Source organism: Meriones unguiculatus, chromosome 17 (genome assembly GCF_030254825.1).
Source record: "Meriones unguiculatus strain TT.TT164.6M chromosome 17, Bangor_MerUng_6.1, whole genome shotgun sequence".
NCBI classification, from domain to species: domain Eukaryota; kingdom Metazoa; phylum Chordata; class Mammalia; order Rodentia; family Muridae; genus Meriones; species Meriones unguiculatus.
Genome location: NC_083364.1, coordinates 15,273,693 through 15,300,207, shown reverse-complemented (window position 1 = coordinate 15,300,207; position 26,515 = coordinate 15,273,693). Strand labels below are relative to the sequence as shown.

Sequence of the window (26,515 nt, the reverse complement as noted above, 5' to 3'; positions counted from 1 at the left end):
TTCTTGTCTTAGTCTTTGTAGGATCAGGGGTTTGTCAGCTTTTGCCTCCACGCTCAGCGTCCTTCTCAGACTTTAAATAATCACTATTGTATTTCAGTGAACTTTAAAAAATGTATTCGCGTGTGAGAGAGAATGTGTGTGCCCTTCTTTTTAGCTGTACAGCCCAGGATAGTCTCACTTGTAATCCTCCTGCCTCCGCTTCCTGGGTACTGGGAATATAAGCATGCGCTACCATGCTTGGCTTGTCATTTTTCCCTGTGTTTGACTTGTCTCCTTTGCCCTGTGCTGTGGCACAAACCTTCAGTCCCATCTACTTAGGAGGCTGAAGCACAGTATCATTTCATACCGAGAGTTAAAGGCCAGACTGGGCCACATAGTAAGACACTGTTTCAATCAATGAATCAATGGAAGAAAGCCGAGTGACTTATTTTTACTTAACTGATGATTTCCAGTATTTCTTTGGCCAAAACAACAGACTATTCTTTTTTTTTGGCCAAATTAATACTCTGTTGTATGAATTGCTCATTTAAAAATGGCATTTTAGGGGTTAGGAAGATGGCTCAGTGGTTAAGGTGTGTACTGCTCTTACAGAGGAGGGGAGTTCTGTTCCCAGCACCCAGTGGCTCACAGCTGCTCAGAGTGCAAGACCCAGGGGACCCACTGCTTTTGGCCTTTGAAGGCACCTTCGCAAGAGTGGGCAAACCAACACACAAGACACACATACACAAACACACAAGACACACATAGACCATTAAACACACAAGCCACACATACACAATTAAACACGTACATTTCCAAAAGTTAAGAAAAGTGATGTTGTATATCATGTGAATCTTCGCTTTAAATAAAAAAAAAAGTGAGAAGAGAAAGTAAGAAAGAGAAGGGAGAAAGCCAATCAGGAAAGTTCTTGCTTTGGGCTGCCGGAGTTAATCCTGCTGGGAACTCCGCATAGAACACATGTCTCAGTGCCGTTACACACACACACACACACACACACACACACACACACACACACAGTGGGGGAGTGAGAGCTGGAGTGCTGATTTTCTAAGACCCTTGGGCCACTGGTTGAGGGCTACTTCGTGTGTATGTGTGCTGCCTCCCAGGTCTCTGACCATCTGTGTTCAGGCACAGAAAGCCTTATGATAGGAGGGCTCCCTGGGGCTGGAGATATGGAAGGAGCTTAGAGCACCTGTCTGCAAAATAAATAATAAACCAACATAAATAAACACACAAACAAATAGAAAAGAAAATAAGGGGGGGAAAAGTAGGGGCGGAGAGATGGCTTAGCAGTTAAAAGCACTTGAATCTGAGGCCCCCAGCACCCATTACAGATGGCTCATAACACCTTCTAAACCCCAAGCACTCTTCTAGCTTCCACAGGCACCTCACTCCACAAGCATGACCCCTTCACCCCACATATATGCATAATTAAACACAAGCTCCTTTTAAACATTCTGTTTCTTTTATCTTTTTTTTTTCTTTTCTTTTTTTTTTTTGAGACAGGGTTTCTTTGTGCACCCTTGACTGTCCTGGAACCCACTACATAGACTAGGCTAGTGTTGACCTGTGAGACTTCTGCTGGGATTAAAGGTATGTGGCACTGACGCCTGGCCCAGTCGTGTTTTGTTTTGAAAGAAAGATGTATGTGCTGGCAAAGCGAAGATGGTGGGTGGGCCGGGAGAGCCTCTGAGGAGCTTCCTGTTTGTGACGCGGGCAGGCTGGCCCCTTCCCGCCTGAGCTGAATGGTGCCCGCGTGTCTCTTAGGATGCTGCCCATCACGGACTACCTGCTGCACCTGCTGGGGCTGGAGAAGACGGCCTTCCGAGTGTATGCTGTGTCAGCCCTGCTGCTATCCCTCCTCTTCTTCCTCTTCCGCCTGCTGCTGCAGGGATTCAGATTGTGCTGGGACTTCCGCACCACCTGCCGCAGGCTAAGCTGCTTTCCAGAGCCTCCTGGCCGCCACTGGCTGCTGGGCCATATAAGCATGGTGAGTGTGCAGGGGCAGGGCCGGGCAGGCTGGGTTAGAAGCTGATTCACCGCGTGGAGCGACTCCCCAGAATCGCACAGTTGGGAGGCGGGGCTGACTGTAGAGTCATGTCAGCTGGCTAGCTTTCAGAGCACTGGAAGCTGCCATGCAGGCACCGGGGTGGGCCTGGGGGCTGAATGGTGACATCTGCGCTCTTACTCAGGGCTGACTGTTACCATAAAGACCTACCAGGCAAGATGTATCCACAGGTGCAATGGTGGCATGACAGTTAAGAGTGTAACCAACTGCACAACATGGGGCCAGAGAGATGGCTCAGCAATTCCCAGCACCCACATGGCAGCTCGCAACTCTCTGTAACTCCAGGATCTGACACCTTCACACAGACATACATGCAGGCAAAACACCAATGCGCAGGAAATAAGAAAATTATTAAAATATAAAATAAAAAGATAAAAAAAAAACCCACAAAGATCTTTCTATAGTTCTATAGCTACCAGTGAAGCAGGGGAATACTGATACCCACAAAATTTGGGTTCCAGGGCCCGGAGTTGGGGCAAGGAGGGGGCTCCTAAAGATTTTGTATCTTTAACCTTACCTGTCAGGGTGGGTCTACTCTTGCCCTTTTGTTTGTTTTGAGACAAGGCCTCTCCATGTAGCCCTGGCTGTCCTAGAACCTGCTAGTAGACTAGGCTGGTTTTTGAACTCACAGTGATCCGCCTGCCTCTGCCTCTCAAATGCTGGGATTAAAGGCGTGCGCCATCATACCTGGCTACTCTTGTTATTGGAACACTATGACACTACACTGGGATTCAAACTGTCTCCTTGAACGTAATTTTTTTTAAGTAGAGTCTTGTCATGTAGGCTACACTAACCCAAATTCACAACCCTCTTGCCTCAGCCTCTTGAGTGCTGGGATTAGACATATGTCAGCATGCTTGACTTACCCAGGTTTGTTTTTTATTTTTACTTTGAGACAGAGTCTCATTCTGCAGCTCAGCCTGGCCTAGAAGCCACATGTAAGCTCACAGTGAATCCTCTTCCTCAGTTGTGAGCAACCAGGCCTGAGGCAGCAAGTGTCTCTTTGGGGAGCTAAGTATCGGGGGAACACCCGCTTAGGGCCACCCAGGACCCATTCAAGACATAAGGTTAGTTTGCACGGTGACACAAACCTGTGGTCCCCGTTACTCAGGAAGCGGGTTAGGAAGGATCACCTGAACACAGGAGTTCATCTTGGGCAACACAGGAAGACTTTTATCTTTTGTGTCTAGGCTGGCCTTGAAGTTGTCATCTTCTAACTCTCCAGAGAAATTCTGGTCTAACCATAACCCTCTCCTGCTCACACACCACCGTGGCTCCTCATTACTGTCTAGAGGAGTGGTTCTCAACCCGAGAGTCACAACCCCTTTGGAGGTAGAATGAATCTTTTTATAGGAGTTGAAAAACACAGCTATTATTTACATCACGATTTATAGCAAAATTGCAGTCATGAAATAGCAACAAAAATAATTTTATGGTTGGAGTTTCCTTCCACAACATGAAGAACTGCATTAAAGGGTTGCAGCATTAGAAAGGTTGAGAGCCACTGATCTAGAGGAAGCCTTTTGGACTGGGAACCCTAACCTCCTCCTAATGCGTCCCACTATCCCCCTGCAGAATACAGAACCGACTTCCTGTTTCTCATGTCCCTCCTACTCTGGTCCTTTGTCAAATTGTGTCCTCTGTCCAAATATCTTCATCTTCCAGATGAATTTTCTCGCTAATCTCCAAGAGTGGTTCTGCAGGGAGCCATCTGTGTTGAGACAGGGTCTCAGTGTGTAACCCGAGCTACTAGCGCTTTTATCTTCCTGAGGGCGAGGTTACAGGTGTGCACTCCCATGCCCAGCACACGCTTCCCTGCCCTCCCTGCCCCAGGGAACTCATACAGCAGTCTGCTCTCAAACCTAGAGAAGATATCGAATTTCTGATCCTCCTGCCTCTACCTGCTGAGTGCTAATAGAGCAGACATTTGCCACTATAAATGGCTTAAGAGTTTGTTTGTTTGTTTGTTTTACTAACATTGTATTCTACTTTCCCTTTCTTTTGCTGTGATAAAATACTCTGACCCAAAGCAACTTAGAGGAAGAAAGTGTTTATTTGATTTCCACTTTCAGGTCAAAGTTCATCATGAGGGAAGTCAGGGCAGCAGCAGAAGCAGAAACCACAGAGAAGCATTGCTTACCGGCTTGCTTCCTGTGTGTGGGGGAGCTTTCTCATACAGTCCAGGGCCACCTACCCAGGGGTGCTACTGGCCGACGTGGGCTGGACCCTCCTACAGCAATTAACAATAAAGATAATTATTCCCCCCACACATAGTTACAGGCAAGTCAGAGCTGGGCAATCCCTCAAGTCTTCTTGGCTGTCCATGTGACATATATCAAGTATTTGATTGATGTCAACTTTATTACTACCTGTCTGTTTCTCTCCCTCTGCTTTACTGGCTTTGGAATCCAGGCTTTCACACATACTAGGCATACTAGAGTTCTGCCCTCCAGTCTTGTCCCCAAACCTTCACTGGAGGATTCTAGTTAGGGGCTCAATTTCTGAGCAACATCCCCCAGCCCTATTGTTCTTCCTTCTTTTAGAGGGAGGAGACCACATCTTCAGTGTCCTGGTGGAGGGAGACAGTACCAGGAGAGAGGGAGGGAAGAAGGGACAGAGGGAGGGAAGGAGAGAATAAGCTGAGTTGTCATGTCTTCATTTCCCTCTTTCTATCTGCCACAGTATCTCCCCAATGAGAAAGGCCTTCAGAACGAGAAGAAAGTGCTGGATTCCATGCACCACATTGTCCTAGCATGGGTTGGACCCTTCCTGCCTCTCTTGGTGCTTGTCCATCCTGATTACATCAAGCCTGTGTTGGGTGCCTCAGGTAGGCAGGTTGGACCTCAGAGGGACGACTCAACTTTGGACTCCCACAACACTTCCTGGGGTTACAGATACGCGGGTGCGCCAAAGGAAGTGTTTCCTGAGTAGGAATTTGAGGAATGGGTAGAAGTTCACTGAAGTGTGTCAGGCAATCAGGCTGTGAGAACAACGTGGGTAGAGGTGTGACAGTGTGTGAGAGCTTCAGGAACTTCGCAAGGCCGCGCACCTGCTGGAAGTCACAGTTAAGCCATTTATTCAGCTGAGGTTTTGGTAAGTAAGTTTCGCTCAGTCATTTACAGGCCATGGCAGTTCCTTCATTAAGACTGTAACATACCCACCACGAGCAAGCATTTCAGGGCCCCAGTGGGCAGCTGGCTGGCAGAGAGGCAGATGTTGGTACCTCTGTTTGCTGTCTCCGCTTTTGCTGGGTGAGTGCTCATTCACTCTCAGCACCCAGCTCCAAGGCCTTCCTCTCCAAGGAAGCCTTTCTTGGACCCTCAGGGGTCTCTGGCTTCTAGTTACACTGTTCTCAGCCCTAATTTTTCAGGACGGGTGTGTCTGGCCAGCTCTCGTTTTCTCGAAGTTGATCCTCAGCACGACCTTGCCTGGAGCTGGTCATCTTCATAGCCAGCAGGATTCTGTTTGGTATTTGGAGACGGGGGTCTCTCTATGTAGCTCAGGCTGGCTCAGTCTTAGGTGTGTGCCACCCCTCTGCTCTCTTGTGCCTTAAAATTTTTGTTATTACATTTAGTGTGTGCGTGTACAAATATCCACAAAATTGTGGAAGGCAGTTGCGTCCTTCCACACTGGGAGCCCTCAGGGTGGAGCTTCGTCCCTCAGGCCTGGCAGCAAGCACCTTTACCTTCAGAGTCACCTCATCAGTTTTCCTTTCTCTCTGCCTTTCTACTTCTCTTTACCTCTCCCTGACACTTCTCCTTCTCCCATCTTCCATCATCAAGTTCCTGGATTGGTAGTAACTCTCCAAACAGAGCCTCAGCTGTGCTCAGGCACGTGGGAAACAGGCCTGGTTAACTCCACTCTCTTTCCTCCCCCTTTCAGATTTGTAGCCCTGGCTGCCCTCACGGGAGGAGCAGGATGGACAGCTGAGAGGGACTGAGTGGAGCTGAGTCAGCCTGGAGAGGGGTGTGGGCCCTCCTGCCCCTCCTCCTGCCTACCCGACACTGACACTGTTGTGCGGGATGCCCCTCCCCACACGCTGTTCTTTCTTTATTGAGGAAGAACTGACGACCCAGCCTATAGTGCGTTATAGTTAGGCGAACCATCAGTGATGATTGAGTGTGTCCACAAGGCTGTGCAACAGCTCACTCTCTCCAGTTGCAAAGCTTTTTCACCATCCCACAGAGAGCTTGTGCTGTGAGGCTATTTTGACTCTGGTCCCTCCCCGCTGTATTGCCTGGCTCCCACAACCTGCGGTCTGTCTACGTGGAGAGGATGCGCCAGACCTTCCGGTGTCTGGGTTCTCTCGGTCAGCCTCTTACCTTCCCGGCTCATCCACACCGCTGTCCAGACTGCTGCTGTGCTCTTTTTGTGATTTGTTGTGTAGATGGATCAAACTTTGTTTATTTACTTACCTGCTGGCTGCCGTGAAATCCACACTCAGGGCTGCACTCTTGCGTCCCCCTTCTCCTGCTTTCTTTGTCCCTTTATACCTTCCTTTTTTAAAAATAAGATTTATTTTTACTAGTTCTCTTTGTGTGTGTGTAGGTCAGAGGACAGTTTGTGGAAACCAGTCCTCCCTCTACCAGGTAGGTCTCAGGGATCAAACTCAGGCTGTTTGGCCCGTGTGGCAGGTTCCTTTAGCCACTGAGTCATCTCACCAGCCTTCCTCTATTTTTCTTTTCCTGATATTGGGCATGGAACCCAGGGCCTTGAGCAGAGTAGCCGAACACTCTACCAATGAACCCTGTCTCTTTAGTCCTATATTTGGCTTTTAATATTTTATTAATTTTTACTCATATATGCAGATTTTCATGTATGTGTGTGGGGCTTGGAAACAAGCACATTTATCTGCTGAGTTGCCTTTTGGGTCCAGGGTCTCTTGTTCATTGCTGTTGGCTGGGACCTTCACTGTCCCCACTTCCCATCTCACTGCAGGAGTATTACTCTGTCTGGCCTTAAATGGCTCCGGGAGATCTGAACCCAGGTCCCCACCCTTGTGGGGCAAGTGTCTTACCTACTGAGCCATACTCATGAGTCCTACGTTCTCCAGAGTGGTCGTGCACTCATTGTTCACTCACAGGGTTCCCAAGTGATCATCTCATAAGTGATCGCTGCCAATAAGTGATCATTGTAATCAGAGCAACGAATCCGCCAACTGTTGGTTCATCAGTCACTGACACATGTTTAACACAGATTTAAGGAGCCTCTGACATGTGCCAGGATGGAGAGAAAGGTGCTTGCTGCCAAGCCTGGCGACCTGAGTTTGATTCCAGAACCCCCGCGATGGAAAGAGAGAACCGACTCCAGCAAGTTATCCTCTGACCTCCACCAGCCTCCCTTGCTTGGCACAGACATACACACACCCACTTGAACAGTAAATGTAATTAAAAAAAGACTAAAGAAAGTGGGGTGGAAGGCCAGAGTGATGAACTGTCTAGGTTTACGTAACAATTAGTGACAAGGCTGGAGTCTGACCCCAGGCTGAAGGGCTAAGCACAGTTTAGTGTGTAAGAGCCTCTCTGAGCAGGACACCATGTGGGAGGAGCCTTTTTGAAGCCCTTTTCTTTGAAGTGGCTTTACCCACCTGGTAAGGCCAACTTTCCCTTCTAACGGGACCATCAAGGAAGAAAAACAATAGACCAGGGAGGGGACAGATGATGGGAAAGCAAAGGTTCACCGGGGTGGGGGAGAGGAGCTTCTTGGGAAAGGGATCATAAAGCTAGGCTTCGAAGGATGTGGAGTAGTTAGACAGGAGTAGAGTTCAAGGCAGAGAGGCTTGTCAGTCCGGAGGTGTCAATGTGGGAAGGTACTAACGGAGTTCAGGTGCTCTGGGTTAAATGGAGTGGAGGCCGAGTCACAGGGAAGTAGGAGATGAGACTGAGAGTTAAGCAGAAACTGGACCGAAAAGCAGATGGGCTTGCGCTGTATAGGTGCTAGGGCCATTGGCAGTTATATGAGCCAGGTGGCACTTGACCAGATCAGGTGTCAGTAAGACTCCTGGCTAGTTTAACTTGGTTTCCAAGCCCAAGAAAGGAGACTATCCTGACTATCCCGTCATCCTGCTTTCAGTGCCGCTTCCATTAGGAAGCCTCTTCTGCCTTCTAGTAGTTTTTCCTCTGTGGCTTTCTTAGCACCGGGCACACCCTCTGCCTTTGGCTTGCGTGGGCATCTCCTTCCCTTTCCCACCCTACCCAGGAGCACCTGTGGGCAGGGAGTGGAGCGGAACCATCCTTGGGTCACTAGCATCACCTTGCCTGGGTTGGGCACAAAAAGGCAACAGAAGGGGTGTGCTATGAAGGATGACTATGCGTGCAGTTTGCCAATGCAGGGGAGTGTGTGTTGGTGGCTGAGTCACATTGGGTGTATATATCTTCTTCTTGATGCCTCGCCACTCAAGTCCTTCTATCCATGCATATTCATCCATCCATCCATCCATCCATCCATCCATCCACCCATCCACTCAATCACCCAATCATTCATCTACCTAACATTCACCTACCACTCCCCCACCTTCTACTTCTCTTCCCATTCATCTACCCATCTGTCAATCTATCCATTCACTCACCCATCTAGTCACCTACCCATCCACCCACCCATTCATCTACCCATCTGTCAATCCATTCATTCACCTACCCATCCACCCACCCACCAACCCCACCCATCCATCCATCCATCCATCTAACTATCCATTTTCCTTTCTTCGCTTTAGTCCCTTAAAATTAAAAACAAGAATGTGTGTGTACATGCAAACTTGTAATCCAAGGAGAATGCTCTTGCTGAACCCGAGGCTTGACATTTTCCAGTGAGGTTCATGGCTTATGAACCTCAGATATTCTGTTTTCACTCTCCAGCACTGGGGTCACAGGTGCATGCAACCATGTCTGACTTTTTGTTTTGTTTTTCGAGACAGGGTTTTTCTGTGTAGCCTTGGCTGTCCTGGACTCACTTTATAGTCTAGGCTGGCCTCAAACTCACAGAAGTCTGCCTGCCTCTGCCTTTCTGAGTGCTAGGATTACAAGTGTGCACCACCACGCCCATCTTTGGCTTAATTTTTAATAATTACAATTTTTATTTATTTTGTATGTGAGTTGAGGTAGGCATGAGTCACAGCACATGTGCAGAGGCAAGAGAAGAGAACAAGTTGCAAGAGTCAGTGTTTCCTCCAAACACGGGGTTTCTGAGGATCTAACTCAGGTCTTTAGGCTTGGTGATAAGTGCCTATAACCAGTGATCCTCCTCACTGGCCCCTGACTTTTTTCTGACACTCGGGCCTCATGCTTGTACAAGTGCTCTTACCCTTAGGGCCATTTTCCCAGTTCCTATTTTTCCTTTCATCCATCCATCCTTTGATTCATTCATTCACTGAATAAAAAGGTTTTTTTTTTTTTTTTTTTTTTTTGAGGCAGAGTCCCAGGTGTCTCAGGCTGGTTTTGAACTCACTATGTAGCCCAGGATGATCTTGAACTTCTGAACTTCCTGCCTCTCCTGGGTTTGTAGACATGTGCCATCAAGCCCAACACAGTGCATCAGCTTTGATTTCTCCGGGTTTCCTTTGTTAGCAGTCTTTACAACATCATCTACAAAGATCTAAGATTCATACCTGATCTTTGGGACCTCATAGTGCCAAATAGCCCCCCCTCTTTGAGTTCTTAGGGGCATGGTGTCCCACAGCACATGGGCTCCTTCCTAGATTCTCCTGCAAAGCCCATGATTTGCCATTCCTCAAAAGCAAACAGCAATATAACACCAAAGCAAGAACCTCACCCCTACACCCAGTTCGTGCAGGGCATCAGTAGCAAGAACCTCACCCCTACACCCAGTTCGTGCAGGGCACCCTGGAGTCTCTTCCCTTGAAGAACTGCTGAAAGCCTCATTTGTGACCTGACTCATTTATGCAGGCTCAGCCAAAGCTGCCATGTTGGTTTCCCTGGAGCTCCCTGGCCATTATGGTAGCCAAATACAGCCAGAAAACTTCGAGACTTAGAAAAGGAGAGTAGGGCCTTTCTGCTTCTCTAACTTGTGACTTGGGCAATATCCAGCTTTTGGTGTGTGTGTGTGTGTGTGGAGGCCTGAGGACCACCTCAGCTGTCATTCCTCAGGTTCTGCTGGCCTTATCTTTTGTCCTGGAGCTTGCCAAGTAGGCAAAGCTGGCTGGCCCATGAACCCCAGCCTAGACATTTAGTTAATAAGTGCAGTTTAAAAAATAAATAGCTTGTTTTATTTAGTATGTGGGGAGAGCAGTAGAGGCACTCTAGTGCCACAGCCCATGCCAGGAGGTCAAGACCAAGCCACAGGGATTGGCTCTCTCCACCTTGTGGCACCTGAGATGGGAACTCTCTAGATGGTCAGCTTTGGCCATAAGCACCTTTACCTGCTGAGTCACCTCATGGCCTACTCACAATCTCATTGACTTTGTGGTTATTGTTTAAATATGGGCTCTGGGGACCAAACTTGGGCCCTTGTGTTTGCAAGGCAGGTGCTTTTCCAACTGGCTTTTGGTTTAATCAGAAAGAGTCTCACTATGTGCCCCAAGCACTCTTCAAACTTCTGCCTCAGCATATGGGCTTTGGGGAACATAGGCATGCTCCCCGACAACCAGGGGTGGCTGGTATGGTTTAGAAGCAGAGAGGCTCTGTGCTTTTGGTCCTGTGTGATGGGGTGGCTATGACCCGGAGGGTGGAGCTGTCTATTTGATGCAAATGGGCCAGCTGGTCACTGCTGGCTTTGTCATGGCGCTGACCGTGCACAGAATGCATGTCATGGTACTGGTGGGTGACAAGCGGGTGCCAAGTCAACGATGACAGATAACATCCCCTTGGGGCCAGCAGAGCAGACAGACAGACTAGGAGGCAGAGGCTGATTCCAGCTGGGATTCAGATGGCCAGAGCTGACTGCAAAGAGCAGGGAGGGTGTGGGTGTCCTCCCTCTTAGGGAACACAGCCTGGCCGCGTGAGCGACAGGTGTGCTCTGAGATTGTTGAAGGGATGGGTGGAAGGGGCGTGCAGGGACTGGATGAGGCAGAGCCGTCAGTGGTAGGCTGAGAGTGGATTCCTTTGATTTGATTTTTTAATTTTTATTTTTTTTTAATATGAGAAAGTCCAGCATTCAGTGCCAACGAGGTGGCTCAGCAGGTCAAGGAGATTGTTGGCAAGCCTGACAAACTGAATTTAATCTCTCTGACCCAGAGGGAAGGCGAGTACTGATTCCTACAAGTTGTATAGAGGTCGTCTGACCTCTATAGAAGTGCCAAGGCATGTGTGTGCCTACAGATACAAACATAGATAGATAGATAGATAGATAGATATAGTTAATTATATTGCTGGAGATATGTTTTCTTTTATGTTTATTAATGTGATGTGTGTGTGTGTGCTAGTTGGCCTGAGTATGTACCACATCATGTATGCTGGAGGCCAACTTGTGGAAGTCAGTTTTCTCCTCCTTCCTTTTTAATTCCAGGTATTAAACTCAGGGCGTCAGGTTTGGTTAGGAAGCACTCTTTCACAAAGAGCTCTCTTGCAGGCGCAAGTTTGTGTGTTTGTTTTTCTCAAGAAAAGCTATTATTACACAGCAACCCATGTTGGCCTGGAACTCACGAGGTATATCATTGATGCTGTCCTGAAATTTACACTGATCCACCTGACAGTCTCTAAAACACCAGGCCCAACTCCAAAGCTCTTTTACAAGAGCAGTGGAGAGCCACTGGAAGTATTTGAACAGGAGAGACTCAAGTTCGGATCAGCATGCTAGAAAATTTCTCAAGGGATAGATATGAAGACAGGGTGGTAAGATGCCCAGAGAAGAGGTTCGAGAAAGTAGAGGTCACGGGCCAGAACTCTGTAATCATCATTGGCTTTTCTCTCCACAGCTGCCATTGCACCCAAGGATGAGTTTTTCTATAGCTTCCTGAAGCCTTGGTTAGGTGAGTGCTGAAGGAGAGGGTGAAGCTGGAGTTTCCAGGGTGAGAAACAATGACCCCCCACTTACTAAGAGCGCTGGAGACTCAAAGTGGTGAAAGCAAACCAGTTTATTTTATAAGTTTGCAAAGCTGGGTGTTAGCCTAGGGAAAAGATGAAATGGGTGCCCCCCACCATTTGATCCCAAACTGGCTTTTATATGTCTAACATTTCTCTGCCCCTTGGATTTCTCATTGGGTGGGTTCTTCAGGAAGCACTATCCTTCTGGTGTCTAGCATTGTCCTCTCCCCAGACTCCTATCCCGTTAGTTCAGGACAAAAGCCCTATCTGCTGTATTCCCTCCATTTCTGATACATGGGCTTAGACTCCTGATAACTTTTCAATCTTAGGATGAACTGAGATCAGGTAGAGCAGGTCCCAGCTAGCAGCGGGGGAAGTCAGCCTGGTGCTTCCTCCTTCTCTGTGGTTCTCCGGCGGCTCAGAACACACCTCATAGTGAAAGCGGAGCCGTAGTGTTAATCTTTTACACAGGGAAATGAGGAAAGGGTATGGGCCTCCTTGGAGGGCTTCCACGGGGATGGGCTCCTAGCCTTGGTTTTCCGGGTTCAGGGGATGGACTTTTGATCAGCAAAGGGAGCAAGTGGAGCCGGCACCGCCGCCTGCTCACGCCTGCATTCCACTTTGATATCCTGAAACCCTACATGAAGATTTTCAACCAGTCCACGAACATCATGCACGTGAGTGCTAAGACTGAGTGATGGGAAGAGGCTGGCCTTACCCCGGGAGGCCTCCAAGTAGAGGGGGCAGTGTCCCTTGTGAACTGGATCGACAGTGACATCCTGCCTGGTTGCTGTCTGACCAGCTTGTGGTCTGTGGTCTTCACGCCCTGTGTCTCCCTTCCAGGCTAAATGGCGGCGGCATCTGGCAGGCGGCTCAATGGCCTCCTTCGACATGTTTGAACACATCAGCCTCATGACCCTGGACAGCCTTCAGAAATGTGTGTTCAGTTACAACAGCGACTGCCAGGAGTGAGTGTGGCCCCCAGGGCGGGTGGGAGTGGGAGGAGAGAGCCACCATCCCTGCTGTGATGCAAGCCAGGGCCATGCACCCTTAGCCTTGTTTTTCTTTCTTTCTCTTCCGGGGTGGCCCTCAAGGTGACAGCACCTCTCTCAGCTTCAGTTCTCTGAGGAAAAGGATTAAGTAAGATTTTGCCTGGGTGTGGTAGTCCATGCCTGGATCCATAATCCCAGCATTTGAGAGGTTGGGTTAGGCAAGAGGATCCTGAGTCAAGCCTGTCTCGAAAACTCTGCAGAGCATGGTGGCACATGCCTTTGATCTTAGTACTTTGGAGTCAAGAGACAGATTGCATGGTGAGTTTTAGGCTACCATGTAAGAACCTGTTTCAAAAGCAAGCAAGCAAGCAAACAAACAAACAAACAAAAATCAAAACAAAAAAAAAAACAAGCAAGTACACGATTAAGTAAGTGAAAGGATGGTATCAGCTAGTATCTCGACACTTAGATGCTCAGGCAACCACTTTCCCCCACTGCACCACAGAGAGGCGCAGCCTGGAAATGTCCACCTGGTTCATTTCACAGTTCTCCCTCCCATTTCCTCTCCTCCTTTTCTCCCTCTCTTCACTCTTACTCCCCCTTTTTACTCTTCTTTTTCTTTATCTCCTTCCCGTATTGTTAGTTTTCTTCATCTTTACCTCCCCCCTTCTGCTTCCTTGTCCCCACTTCCTTTCCTTCCTTAAAAATATATATGAAAAAATTTACTTTATCTCTAAACATTATACCTGTGTGTCCATGGGTAGGTACATGCACAAGAGTTCAGGCGCCCATAGAGCCTGGAGGTATTGGATGCCCTGGAGCTGGATTTACAGGCAGCTGCGAGCTGCCCAGCATGGATTCTGGGCATCACACTCCAGTCCCCTGGGAGAGCAGGGCTCTTAACTGCTGAGGCATGCCTCCGTCCCACCCACCTGCTTTCTGACGCAGGCTTTCACACTGTACCCAGGCTGACCTCTTGATCCACCCGATTCCACCTCCTGAGTGTGGGGATTACAGGCGGGAGCCACAAACCTCATTTCTTTGTTAGGCAAAGATGAAAATATCTGACTTTGAGAAATTATCTAAGGGTAAATGATGTAGCATCTTCCCTGGCATGTAAAAAGCATTCGGTGACTCTTTGCTGACTGAACTCTCGAAATAAGGATTCGGGTTGGTGTTTGGTCTGGGGCTGGATGAGCTGCTCTGAAGTAGGGTGTCTCTCATGTGGAAGACCCTCCACGCCATCTCTAGTCTCATGCAATAGAATAGAATAAGGCAGGTACCAGGCTGAAGAGGCGATCCAGCGTGACAAGCACGTGACTCTGTTGCAGGGCACCAGAATTTGGTTCTAAGCACTCATGCGTGAAAAATACATAAAAATAAACAACGATAAGGCAAAATCCTTTAAATAAAACAAGCTGCGTGTGGTGGAATATGCCTGTTATCCAAGTACTTAGTGGGTGGGCGAAGGTTGGAAAATCAGAGGTTCAGGTCATTCTTGGCTACATAGTGAATTTGAGTCCATCCTGGGCAACATGAAACCCTGTCTCCAAAAAAAGAAAGAAAGAAAGAAGAAAGAAAGAAAGAAAGAAAGAAGGAAGGAAGGAAGGAAGGAAGGAGGAAGGAAGGAAGGAAGGAAGGAAGGAAGAAAGAAAGAAAGAGAAAGAAAGAAAGAAAGAAAGAAAGAAAGAAAGAAAGAAAGAAAGAAAGAAAGAAAGAAAGAAAGGAAGGAAGGAAGGAAGAAAAGGCTGGTGATATAGCTCAGTTGGTAAAGTGCTTACCTAGCATATGCAAAGCCTTACATTCCATTTCCAGCAACACACACACACACACACACACACACACACACACAGAGAGAGAGACAGAGAGAGAGAGAGAGAGAGAGAGAGAGAGAGAGAGAGAGAGAGAGTTCCAGACAGCCATAGGGCAGCTCACAATCATCTGTAACTCCAGTGGACAGACTTTCTTTTGGTCTCTTCAGGCATTGCATCCAGGCGGTGCCCAGACGTCAACTGGGTAAACACTCACACACATAACATAAAAATCATTTAAAAAAATAACAAAATATGGTTAATACCGTCCTCGGTGTTTTTGTAACGGAGGCTGGGCCCGGTGCGTGTCTCTGGGCAGCGCTGGTGGCTCACTGCCCTTCTCTCTGCAGGAGAATGAGCGATTACATCTCTTCCATTATCGAGCTGAGCGCTCTGGTCGTGCGGCGCCAATACCGCCTGCATCACTACGTGGATTTCATCTACTACTACCTCACGGCCGACGGGCGGCGCTTCCGCCGGGCCTGCGACACGGTGCACAACTTCACCACCGAGGTCATCCAGGAGCGGCGGCGAGCGCTGCGCGAGCAGGGCGCCGAGGCGTGGCTGAAGGCCAAGCAAGGCAAGACCTTGGACTTCATTGACGTGCTCCTGCTGGCCAAGGTGAGGCTTGCTGGGAGCGGGCTCCTGCCCCTAGAGGCCGGCGCGGGAATTGCACCCACTGCTGAAAGGACCTCCAACTCTCTGGGTTGTCCTAAGAGGAGGGCAGTAGCTACCCCAGAGTTACAGATAGTTGGAAGCCGCCTCGCACAGGTGCCAGGAACTGAACTAGGGTCCGAGAGAAGAGCAGCGGTAAGTGCACGTAACCACTGAGCAAACTTCTGGCCGAAATACTCTCATTTTTATCATCTTGGAGTTCTGAAAATTGAACCCAAGACCTAAAGGACACTAGGCAAATGCTCTAGTATTCAGCCTCAGCTCATTCCTCCCCGAATTTGTGTGTATGGTGTGTGTAACTGTGCGGGTGTGGGTGCTGATATCGACACACTTGTATCTGGCAGCCAGAGCAGGAAGTCTGGCGTTTTCCTCTTTTGCATTCTGACTTACTGCCTTGAGACAGCTTCTCTCAGAGGACTGGAATCTGGCCATCTCATCTAGCTTGCCTGTTCAGCCGGCAATAGAGCTCTGCTTGTCTCTGTGCACCGGGGAGTGCACACAGCCACACAAATTCTTGTGTAGAGTTTTTTATACAGTTCTGGATTCCAGCCCTGGCTCCGCCACTTAGGGGATATTCGCTTGAGATCACGGCACCTGGCCCTTGTATCCTGGGGCTGATGAGACCCGATGACAAGGTCTTTGGCTCTCCGGCAGGATGAACGGTTGTCGGGAGATGTACAGCGAATGCAGGCTTCAGGCACGGGACAGTGAACAGTGTGTGTAAATACGATGATGGTCCTTGTGTAGACTTGTCATCCTCGGGTAACTTAGAATAGTTGGGGGTGGTGACACATCGTGAGACCCGTCCGGGCTCCGTGTGGGGTCCCTGAGAGAGTCGGGTGAAAGGGCAAGCTGAGCACACGGCTAAGCAGGTAAAGATGCTCGCTGCGGAGCCTGGCAAGCTGAGTTCAGTCCCCGGCACCCGCGTGTCTGAAGGAGAAGAACAACCCCAGCAAGTTGTCTTCTGATTCTCACGTGTGCGCGTGTACGAACTACATGCACTAAATAAATGTGTGCATGCAATAAATAAATAAATGGAAAAAGAAAAAGTAGGAAGAGAAGGAGGAAAAGAAAAAATGCCGGCGGGGAAATAAGTGTGTGACTTTGGGGAGGCCCCTAGAATGTAGGAAGTGGGGTGAAGTGGGCTCAGCGTCCTCCACTGTCCATTTCAGGATGAAGATGGAAAAGAATTATCTGATGAGGACATCCGGGCTGAGGCAGATACTTTCATGTTTGAAGGTAAGGATGCCAGGTGAGGCTGAGGGTGGGTGGGAAGAAGGACCACCGTCCTCCCACTGTGGGGAGCCCCGGGAGACACTGTACTCTGCCGGAAGGTGGTGGCCTTCCAACGCCTGTCCGCCCACAGGTCATGACACGACATCTAGTGGGCTGTCGTGGGCGCTGTTCAACCTGGCGAAGCATCCGGAGTACCAGGAGAAGTGCCGGGAAGAGATCCAGGAAGTGATGAAAGGCCGAGAGCTGGAAGAGCTGGACTGGTCAGTCTGTAGGGTCAGGTGGATTGAAGGGAGAAAGCCGAGGCTAGAGTCTTAGATGGGACTCTCTGCTCTACCACCTTCTGATTGTGAGGTCTTAGACAAGTCCCTCAAGCCTTCAGAATTCCAGTTCCTGACGTGGAAATGGTTGTGAGGCCTGGCCCCAGTTCAGCAGTTCTCAGAACAACTTCATCAGAACTGCTGTGGTCCCGCCACATAACAAGAATTCAGCGGCTTGTGGCAAGCATTTAGTTATAGCTTTTACCCGCACATGATTTTTTGTGGCTCCTGGGCTCAGCTGAGTGGAGGGGGGCTGCTTCCAAACTGTTGGCTGTGTTCAAGCCTTTTCCAGATGTCTCCCACCTCTCCTAGGATCTAGGGTTACTCTGTGGCATGTTCTTCTCAAGGCAGATTCCAGAAGTGTAAGAAGGTTCTGTGTGCACTGAAACATTGTCAGAAGAGGCAAGTCACGTGGTGAGGGTCAACATGAGTGGGGCAGAAAGGGCCTACAGTCCTGTAAATAAGGCTTGCAGACACATCGCCCTTTGGGATGGAAGGTTCCAATCTGGAGGAAACAGCCTGCCAGGGTGATCATAATGCAGAGAGGAAGTGCAGACTAGCGAGCAGGAAGACAGTTTTAACACGTAAGCTGACTCTGAGTGATGCAGAAAGCACAGCAGGAGCGAGGCATGGTGACACACCTGCCATCTCAGTTTTTGAAAGGCTGAAACATGAGGGTCAGGAGTTCAAGGCCAGCTTTGCCTATATATTGAGTTTGAGGCACGCTTGGACTATTTGTACCAGTATTTCCCAAAAAAAAAAAAGGTCTAGGGGATGCCTCAGTTAGCAAAATGCTTGCCTTGCAAACGTGAAAGAAAATCTGTGCTAAAACAAAAGCTGATGTCTTGGTCAGTGCTCTGTTACTGCGGAGAGACACCATGGCCATGGCAACTTTTATGGAAGCAGGCATTTAACTGGGGCTTGCTTACCGTTTTCCTCATGGGAAGCATGGCATGCAGTCATGGTGCTGGAGAAGGAGCTGAGAGTTCTAGGCTTGGATCTTTAGGCAGCAGGAAGAGAGAGCCAGGGGCCTGGTTTGGGCCCCTGAAACCTCAAAACCTATCCATCATCCTCCAACAAGGTCACACCTCCTAATTCTTTCAAGTAGTGCCACTCCCCGAGGATGAAGCATTGAAATATATGATCCTGTAGGCTCCATTCTTATTCAAACCACCACAGTTGAATATGGCGGCACACTCTCATAATCCCAATTCTGGGGAGCCGGACAGGCAGAGCCCCGGGTTCACTGGCCAGCTAGTCTAGCCTAATCAGGGACTTCTAGGCCAGTAAGAGACCTTGTCAAAAACAAAACAAAACAAACAACAACAACAAAAAACCCCAGCAGATAATGCATGGCGCCCGAGGAATGACATTGGAGGTCCTCTGGCCTCCACAGGTACATATACATGTATGGACAAAGAGCTGAATATATGCATGAACTCACCACACATACACACACACACACACACACACACACACACACACACACGGTGATATACACCTATTATCACAGCACTGGGGAGGCTGAGACAGGAGGAATCAAAGTTTAAGACCAGTCTGGGCTACCTAGTGAGTTCCACGCTGGCTTGTATCAGGGAGAAGTGGGAAATCACTTCGTCTGGCTTCCAGTTGACCTCAGTTAAGCAGGGCAGTAAGAAGGTCCTTCCACTTCTCCAGCCTTCTGTGTGCGCCCTCAGGGAAACTCAGTTGGTACCACAGTGCCCTTAACATCCTGCGACTCTGCCCTTACACCAAAGGGAGATGGCAGAGGGTCTGACGAGGGAGTCCGGCAGGAGGTGATGCCAGCCACGACCTTCCTGCTCTTCCGTTCCCTTGCTTGAGTTTGTATCTATGGATAGCGTTGTGACAAGGATGTTCTTTGGTTCTTTATGATAAAAACATAGAGTTCTTTGGGAGCTGGAGAGATGGCGACGTGGTTAAAGATGCTTGCTCTCCCAAATTCCAACCCCAGCACCCACATTGGGCAGCTCACCACTGCTTGTAACTCCAGCTCCAGGGTATCTGATGGCCTATTCTGGCCCCCAAGGGCACCTGCATATATGTGATGGATAGCCCAGACCCAACCTGTCAGAGCTAGCTGTGATGGTGCACAACTGTAATCCCAGCCAGGATCCTGATGCCTAAGGCAGGAGGGTTGCTGCAAGAACTAGACCAGCCTGGGCTACATGGTGAAAGCTTGTCTCAGAACACACACACACTAAAACAGTCTTGATTTAAAAAAAAAAAAAAAAAAAAAAAAGAACTGGATCATGAACTAATCGTTATAGTTAGTCCAGTTTGGGTTCCTGAGTACAATACACTATTCTGAAATCTGTAATAAAACATAAGAACAAAATGCAACCAATGAAATCTGGAATGGATGCATATAAACTTGCTATGGCTTCAGGGCTCCCAGCTGCCCTGGCCCCTCCCATGGTTTCACAACAGTGCATTAATGGTTAATGCAGCAGCCCCGGCAACCAGGCCTGTCGTTGGCTGCTTTCACTTGTCACTATTATGATTGTCAGATGGTCAGATAGTTTCATCTGAACCTAGGACCTCACACACACCAACCAATTGGACTATTTCTTAGCTATATCCCCAGGCACCTTTTCCTTTTTTTGTTTCTGTTACATGTACTTATTTATTGTGTGAGTGTGTGCATGCGTGTGTGCGTGCACGTGAGTGTGTGGAAGTTAGAGGACAATCTGCAGAAGTGGGTTCTCTCCTTCCCCGGAGACTGAACCCAGACTGTCAGTCTTGGCAGCAAGCTCTTTAACTCCCTGAGCCATCTTGCCGCTCTCTTCTGGTTTTTTGTTTCAGGATGGGGTCCCTCTCACTCACTAAGTTGTTTGGACTTTGAACTCTCTCTAGAATAGCCACCCAAAGCAACTGGAGTACAGGCTTGGCTAGTGGTCAGATATTTTGCGTCCTAAGAGTTTTTTATGGGGCTTGAGGTCGTAGCCTGTGCTTGCAACAAACCAGGTTTAGTAGAGCATTCTCCATTAGCCAAATTGCTAAGGAAATCTGTTCGGTGTGGCCGTATTGGGAAGGGGTGGGAGAATGATAAAGAGTAACAGTGAGACTTTCCTGAGTCTAAGTAGTTCCCGACAAGGCATGATCCATCATTTCTTGTGTAAACCAGTCTAGCAAGCTGTAAGTCTGTCTCTGGGAGGGAAGTTTCCATTCTGGGTGACCTAGCTTTTACATTTTTTCTTCTCCCTGAACTAGATCCCTGTGTGTGTGTGGGGCAGGGGGAGGTTCTGGGTTCTTGGGCTCCATTGCTTCAGTGGTCTGATAGTCAGAATGAGGAGGTACAGTGTCTCTTTAGAATATCTTCCTTCTCTCCTGGCCTGCCACACACGTGAAACTGTGGGGCCATTCTGGATCTTTGGACTGGTCGTCCAGAGACATTCCCGTGTGTGTGTGTGTGTGTGTGTGTGTGTGTGTGTGTATGCACGTGTTCGGGGGGGTCACGGTTCCTTCCTTTCCAGGGACGACCTGACCCAGTTGCCCTTCACCACCATGTGTATTAAGGAGAGCCTTCGCCAGTTTCCACCTGTGACCCTCATTTCCCGTCGCTGCACCGAGGACATCAAGCTGCCAGACGGGCGCATCATTCCCAAAGGTGCCTCTCTGTCCCCTTTGCTGCTGCGGCACTGTTCACAGTGGCTGAACTGTGCCTGCTGTGGGCTCAGGGTCCCTATGATGGGAGGGTCTCTGTGATTGATGGGGTGGATCACTGTGTGTGTGTTGCCTTTGGAGTGATGAGGGGGGGTCTACTTTCATTTCCTGTTGACGTGATAATATAACCCGACAAAGGCAGCGTTAGGGGTAAAGTGTTTCTTTAGTTCATGATTCCTGGTTATAGTCTATCACGGAGGAGTCATGATGACAGGGACTTGAAGGAGTTAGTCATATTGCAACCAGAGACAAGAACAAAGAACAATGACTATGTGCATTCCTGTGTTCAATTCTCTCCCTCCCTCCCTCTCTTCCTGTCCAGCTCCTAGCCTATGAAATGGTGCCACCCACTCTGAGTGGGTCTCCCCACCTTAAGTAATCCAATTAAGAAAAATGTTTGCGGGGGCTGGAGAGATGGCTGAGCACTTTAGGAGCACTGGCTCTCAGCACCCACGTGGAGGCTCACAACTATCTGTAACTCCAGTTCCAGGGGATCCAACACTCTTAACTCTGTGGCCACTAGACATGCCTGTGGTGTACATACATCCACGCAGGCAAAATACTCATAGTCACAAAAACAAATAAACCTAACAAACAAACAAACAAACAAACAACAAAACAAAAGCACCTGCTATTCCCCCAGAGAACCTTAGTTTGGTTCAAAGCACCTTGTCGGGCAGCTCACAACCACTTATAACTTCAGCACCAGGGATTTTGACACTTACTTCTGGCCTCCATGGGCAATCACACATGTGTATCACTCTCTCTCTCTTATACACACACACACACACACACACACACACGACTACATATAAAATAAAAATAAACTCAAGTGCATACTGGCATGCCTACAGACCTAATCAGGGCAACCCCCCACGAAGACCCCTTTTCAGGTGACTCTAGATTGTATCAAGTTGACAAGCTTAATCGTCAAAGGGAAACCAGGGAGGAGGTAGAGATGTTTGTGTCCAGATGGAAAGGAAGGAGTGGGTGAGGCAGGGTAGATGTGGGTAGGCACTGATGGTGGAGGGTCAGTTTCCTTCCAGAAATATCACTGTGACGATGAAGACGGTGGCATGTGTGTGCGCGCGCGCATGCACATGGGGAGGTCAGAAGACAGTTTTCAGCAGTTAATTCTCTTCTACCGTGAGTTCTAAGGCTTGAATCGTGGTCCTCAGGGTTTCACAGCAAGTACTTTCACATGCTGAGAATTTTTTTTTTTTCTGGCCCTGAGGGTCAGTTTCATTTATCTGCTATCTATTCCCTGAGAACCAAGCCATATTTGGGGTGATGCTGGGAGGTCAGGCCTGAGCACCACCCAGTCCCTGGGGAGAGTCAGTAGGCCCCACACATTCCTGTCCATGTGGAAGGCCAGTCTCCAAGATGTAAGAGCAAGTGTGGTTGTGGAGCAGAACCTCAGGGTCCAGATATGAATGGCCTTGGATGCCAAGCACAGGCACCTGACTATCCAGAGGGAACAAGGAAGCCAAGGGAGGTAGAAGAGGCAAGGGCATACCTTGAGCAGAAATGCCATACCTTGTGGATAGGATGCTGGTGGAAAACTGCTAGAGAGAAGCAGAGAGCGCGGACAGGGCAGTAAATGTTTCCAGCGAAGGGTGGACAGGAAGTGGTGGTAGCTGGCTCACAAGAATCCATCTCATGATTGCAGGAAAAGCTGAGGTGGGGTGTGTGTGTGTGCGTGTGTGTGTGCACACACGTGTGCGCACGTGCGTGTTTCCAGAGACTCCCTTGTCCCCCAGTTATTCCAAATGTTCCCCCCAGGAATTATCTGCTTGGTCAGCATCTATGGGACCCACCACAACCCCACAGTGTGGCCTGACTCTAAGGTAAGTTCCTGCTTGTGTCCAGTGGCCGCTCTTTCTCAGGGCTGCTTGGAGACACTGACCCACTGACCTTGCTAATGCATAAGGTCAACAAATAGTCACTGAGCTCCTACTGCTGCTCAACAGTGACAACCTATGATGAGGCCTTTGCCCCTATGGACCTCGAAACTCACGGCAACAAGCCAACAGATAAGATCATTTTGGGCATTGTTCTAAGGAAGTGAAAACAGATGGGCGGGCGGGGGTGGGGTGGGGTGGGGTGTTGGGGGCATTAAGCTCAGGGGAACAGGAGAGGTCTTGAAGATAAGGTAATGTTTGGGCTGAGACCCAGTGAGTCTGAAGAACAGGGAGAGGCCTGTTCCAGGCTGAAGAGACATTAGAACAGAGGCCCCCCGAGGTGTTCCTGCCACAGGGGTCCTCAGAGGTGGAGCTGCAGGCCGGGCTGGGTGGTTGGGCCAGTCCTCACTCACCCAGACAATTCCTGCCTAGGAGTACAATCCTTACCGCTTTGACCCGGACACCCCACAGCAGCGCTCCCCACTGGCCTTCGTGCCTTTCTCAGCAGGTCCCAGGTAAGGCCTTTCCTAAGCCCAGATATCACTACAAATGAAGGGGCAGGGCCAGGGGCAGGTCGGGGGGTGTGCCCCAAGGAAGCGGAGACCAAGCCTCACCCAGGAGTCATCTTTGGAAACTCAAGTCCCCTCTGCATCCTCGACTGAACCAAGAGGTTCGGAATCAGACAGCAGTTCTGTCCTCGAGAACACGGTACTGCATGTCGGACCCCCAGTTCGGGGCTCACATGCTTCCAATAGCTCTGTGATGCTGTCCCCGTTCCGGTTCTACAGAAGAGGGATTTGAACGTTTCCCTCCGGGGTAGCATGTCCTCAGGGTTCTTGCTTCCCTTCCTGCAGGAACTGCATCGGGCAGAGCTTCGCCATGGCAGAGATGCGAGTGGTCGTGGCGCTGACACTGCTCCGCTTCCGTCTGAGCGTGGATCGAACCCGCAAGGTGCGGCGGAAGCCGGAGCTCATTCTGCGCACGGAGAACGGCATTTGGCTCAACGTGGAGCCGCTACCTCCTCGGGCCTGAACGAGCCGAAGCTCCGCGGATCCCGGGGTCCAGGCTCCGCCCACCCAGGCCAAGACCACGCCTCCAAAGGCCTGGATCCGCCTCCAAGCTGTTGAGGGCGTAGACCATGCTACTCGAAAGAAAGTACGGGAGGACGAAGCTTTTGGAGGGGCATCTTGTTGGTGCTAACTTCGCCCCTCAGGACAAGGCCCCACCCCCTAGTGCCTGATTCCACCCCTTGAGGTCAAAGTCATGCTTTGAACTACCCTCACCTGCCCTTCTGTGTCAGGGAATCATGCTAGGCCCCGCCCAGTCGTGTCTGGGCCACGCCCCCAAGATAAAAAAAGATTGCCCTGCCCCTGAGGATTCGGTTCCTAGGCCCAGCCGGTAGAAACCTCCTCAGGCTCACCGCTGGGTCTGGATCCTTAGCTTCTAAACTGAGGATTTAGAAGCTGGAGCCTGAGGTTGCAGCCCTGAATCTTCAACATTACCTTTCCGAGACCCACAGATAGGTAGAAGGACTGACTGTTCAAGCCGAGGGTCAGGATTTAGTGTTTACTTCGTTGTTTCGTGAACCTGGACTCTTGAAAGCACCTTCCTCCTTAGTCACCGTCCCTCTGCTGGAGTTTTCTCAATTTCAAGAGTGAGAGTAAAAGCAAGAGGATACAGACACCTTCCTCCTTCTCCCGTCATCCCAGATCTGGAGGTGGGGAGGTGGGCCCTCGGCAGTTGGGAAGCAACTGGGGCCAAGTCGTTTGTTCTGGAAGTAAACTCGGATTTTCGGGGACAGTTTGTGCACTGTTTATTTGGTAAATAGAGTGCCTATTATTTCAGTGTCTACTGGCCTGGGACCAGGGGCACAGATCCGCCCAGTTCCTACCCTCATCAGGGAGGGGCAGATGGTGAACAATTATACCCGAGAATGGTTATTTACCGTCTGTGACGTGTGCTTCCAACACGAGACCCAGGGTCCTGGGGAGCGGAGGGTCAGGGGAAGTCTGATACTGAAGTAAGAGCAGAATTGAGTGGATGGTACGGAGGGAAGAGCATCTCGGGCAGAGGAATAAGGTCAGCAAAGGCCTGGGTTGAGGAAGAGCAGCATCTGTTAAATGAGAGAGCGTCTAAACTGTGGAACAGTGAGTGGAGTACATGGGAGCGCGTGGGAAGACAACCGAGTCAAGCGGCCAGAGACGGTCCATCTCGGGTTCACGGCCGGCTTCGGCCAGGTGGAGGCCAGCCTCGAGAAAGCGAGGACTGGGAGGCGCTCAGGGAGGGAGCTCTCTGCCCAGCCGGGGAAATGCGCGCACTCAGCGTTAGGTCTCATCCGTTAGGTCTCGTCTGAATCTTGTTATTACGTTAACTGCGTTTGCATCTGGGTGGTGGGAGCAGAATGGAGGAAGGGCAGTGGACAGAGAGCAAACAGCAACAGGGGGTCGTGGAGGGTGTGAAGAGGGACAGGGGAGGCACGGTTAGAGCAGGCTGCTCATGAACAGGGCTTGTGGGGGTGTACTGTGGGTCAGGGTCCTGGAAACAATGGAAATTAGGTTTAGGCAGGAAGGCTCTGGCTCGGGGGTCATTAGCTAGCTGTGGAGACATAGGGGAAACAAAGTAAAGGAGGTGCTCAGGTCTGGCGGAGGGAGCCAGGCTCTGGAGGAACTACTGACACGCAAAATATTAAGGTTGGGGCAATGGCGATACAGACAATATTAATATGCCTACTTTGGGCATTTGCAAATGTGACATGTAGAGGGCAAGATGATGGCAACGGTGAAGAAACCAGCAAACCCACTAACTGCACAGGAGGACACTGGACAGACGTTAACTTCTTTTGTGAGTTAAGGAAGGGGAGCTCTGGAGACGTCTGAACAGAGATGGAATAGTTTGTCAGCTGCTGTGTTTAACAGAGACTCTATGAGGCAAAAGGATTCGGGTGACTGTATTGGTCCTCACGGTGGCTGACCCATGATGGGGCTGTAGAAGTGATGGAGCTGAGAGGATTCCAGTTAAGGACCATGCCAAGGAAGTCCCGGCAGGTAGAAGGGAGGACTCCAGGTTTGGGCCCCAGCTCTTGCCAAAGGCTGACATGGGGTACAGAGTGATGGAGACGGCCTTGGTGAGATCAGGAGGCTGAAATGTGAAACAGATTGACAGAAGGAGAGTGTGCATGGTGGAACTCAAATCTTGGACCCAATGTGCGTTAGGCGAACTCTCAACCACTGAGCTATACCCTGTTCATGGTTGTTGAACTTGAGTGTGGATTCCAGCCGGGGAGACACGTTTTGGAAGTCTAGCATTTAGACAGCATCTAAAGATTTAGTGAGCTGGGCTTGGTGGCACGTATTTTCCTAATCCAAGCCTCCGGAGTCGGAGTCAGAAGGGTCTCTTGGAGGTCAAGGTCAGTTAGCCCACACAGGGAGCTCCAAGACATCCAGGACCGCATAGAGACAATATATCTCAAGAGGGGGGGGGGAGTAAAGAAAGAGTTAAGGGTTAGGGGTGGGGATGAGCTCAGGGGTGGAGCACCGCACATGTGTGAGCGCTTGAGTCTGGTCCCCGCATTGCAAGAAACAACAAAGCACCCCCCAAGCAAGACTGCGAGCGCCCCAGGATGTGAGCACGTCCGCGTGTGCTTACAATAGAGCGCGCTGGAGTGCACACACGCCCATGAGGAAGGGCTGATGTGAGGAGTCAGACGAGACCTACTGCTTCCGGTGTGTTCTTCCCGGGCTTGGCAGAGGTGGTAGGCAAGCACTCTACCCCGAGCACGTCCCCGGTCCTTGCTTTCTCGAGGCGGGACTTGACCTCGAGATGGAGTGAACGTCTCTTGATGCTTGGCTAGGTTG

The 26,515-nt window shown here is 49.8% G+C and overlaps 1 protein-coding gene across 2 annotated transcripts in view; it reads left to right on the top strand.

The window, feature by feature from the left end:
• The window catches only part of LOC110548891 (ultra-long-chain fatty acid omega-hydroxylase), a 44,543-nt gene extending 20,084 nt beyond the window's left edge, over positions 1 to 24,459 (top strand). For both annotated transcript variants that reach the window (XM_060371031.1, XM_021637547.2), the window contains exons 3-15: positions 1,507 to 1,593; positions 1,768 to 1,990; positions 4,751 to 4,895; positions 11,937 to 11,990; positions 12,595 to 12,722; positions 12,889 to 13,013; positions 15,199 to 15,469; positions 16,696 to 16,762; positions 16,890 to 17,019; positions 20,571 to 20,704; positions 22,543 to 22,607; positions 23,094 to 23,176; positions 23,516 to 24,459. In XM_060371031.1, coding sequence (XP_060227014.1) covers positions 1,769 to 1,990; positions 4,751 to 4,895; positions 11,937 to 11,990; positions 12,595 to 12,722; positions 12,889 to 13,013; positions 15,199 to 15,469; positions 16,696 to 16,762; positions 16,890 to 17,019; positions 20,571 to 20,704; positions 22,543 to 22,607; positions 23,094 to 23,176; positions 23,516 to 23,693 — 1,602 coding nt within the window. In that variant the 5' untranslated portion in view covers positions 1,507 to 1,593; position 1,768 and the 3' untranslated portion in view covers positions 23,694 to 24,459. The remainder of the gene's footprint in view (positions 1 to 1,506; positions 1,594 to 1,767; positions 1,991 to 4,750; positions 4,896 to 11,936; positions 11,991 to 12,594; positions 12,723 to 12,888; positions 13,014 to 15,198; positions 15,470 to 16,695; positions 16,763 to 16,889; positions 17,020 to 20,570; positions 20,705 to 22,542; positions 22,608 to 23,093; positions 23,177 to 23,515) is intronic.
• The last annotated feature ends 2,056 nt before the right edge of the window (positions 24,460 to 26,515 follow it).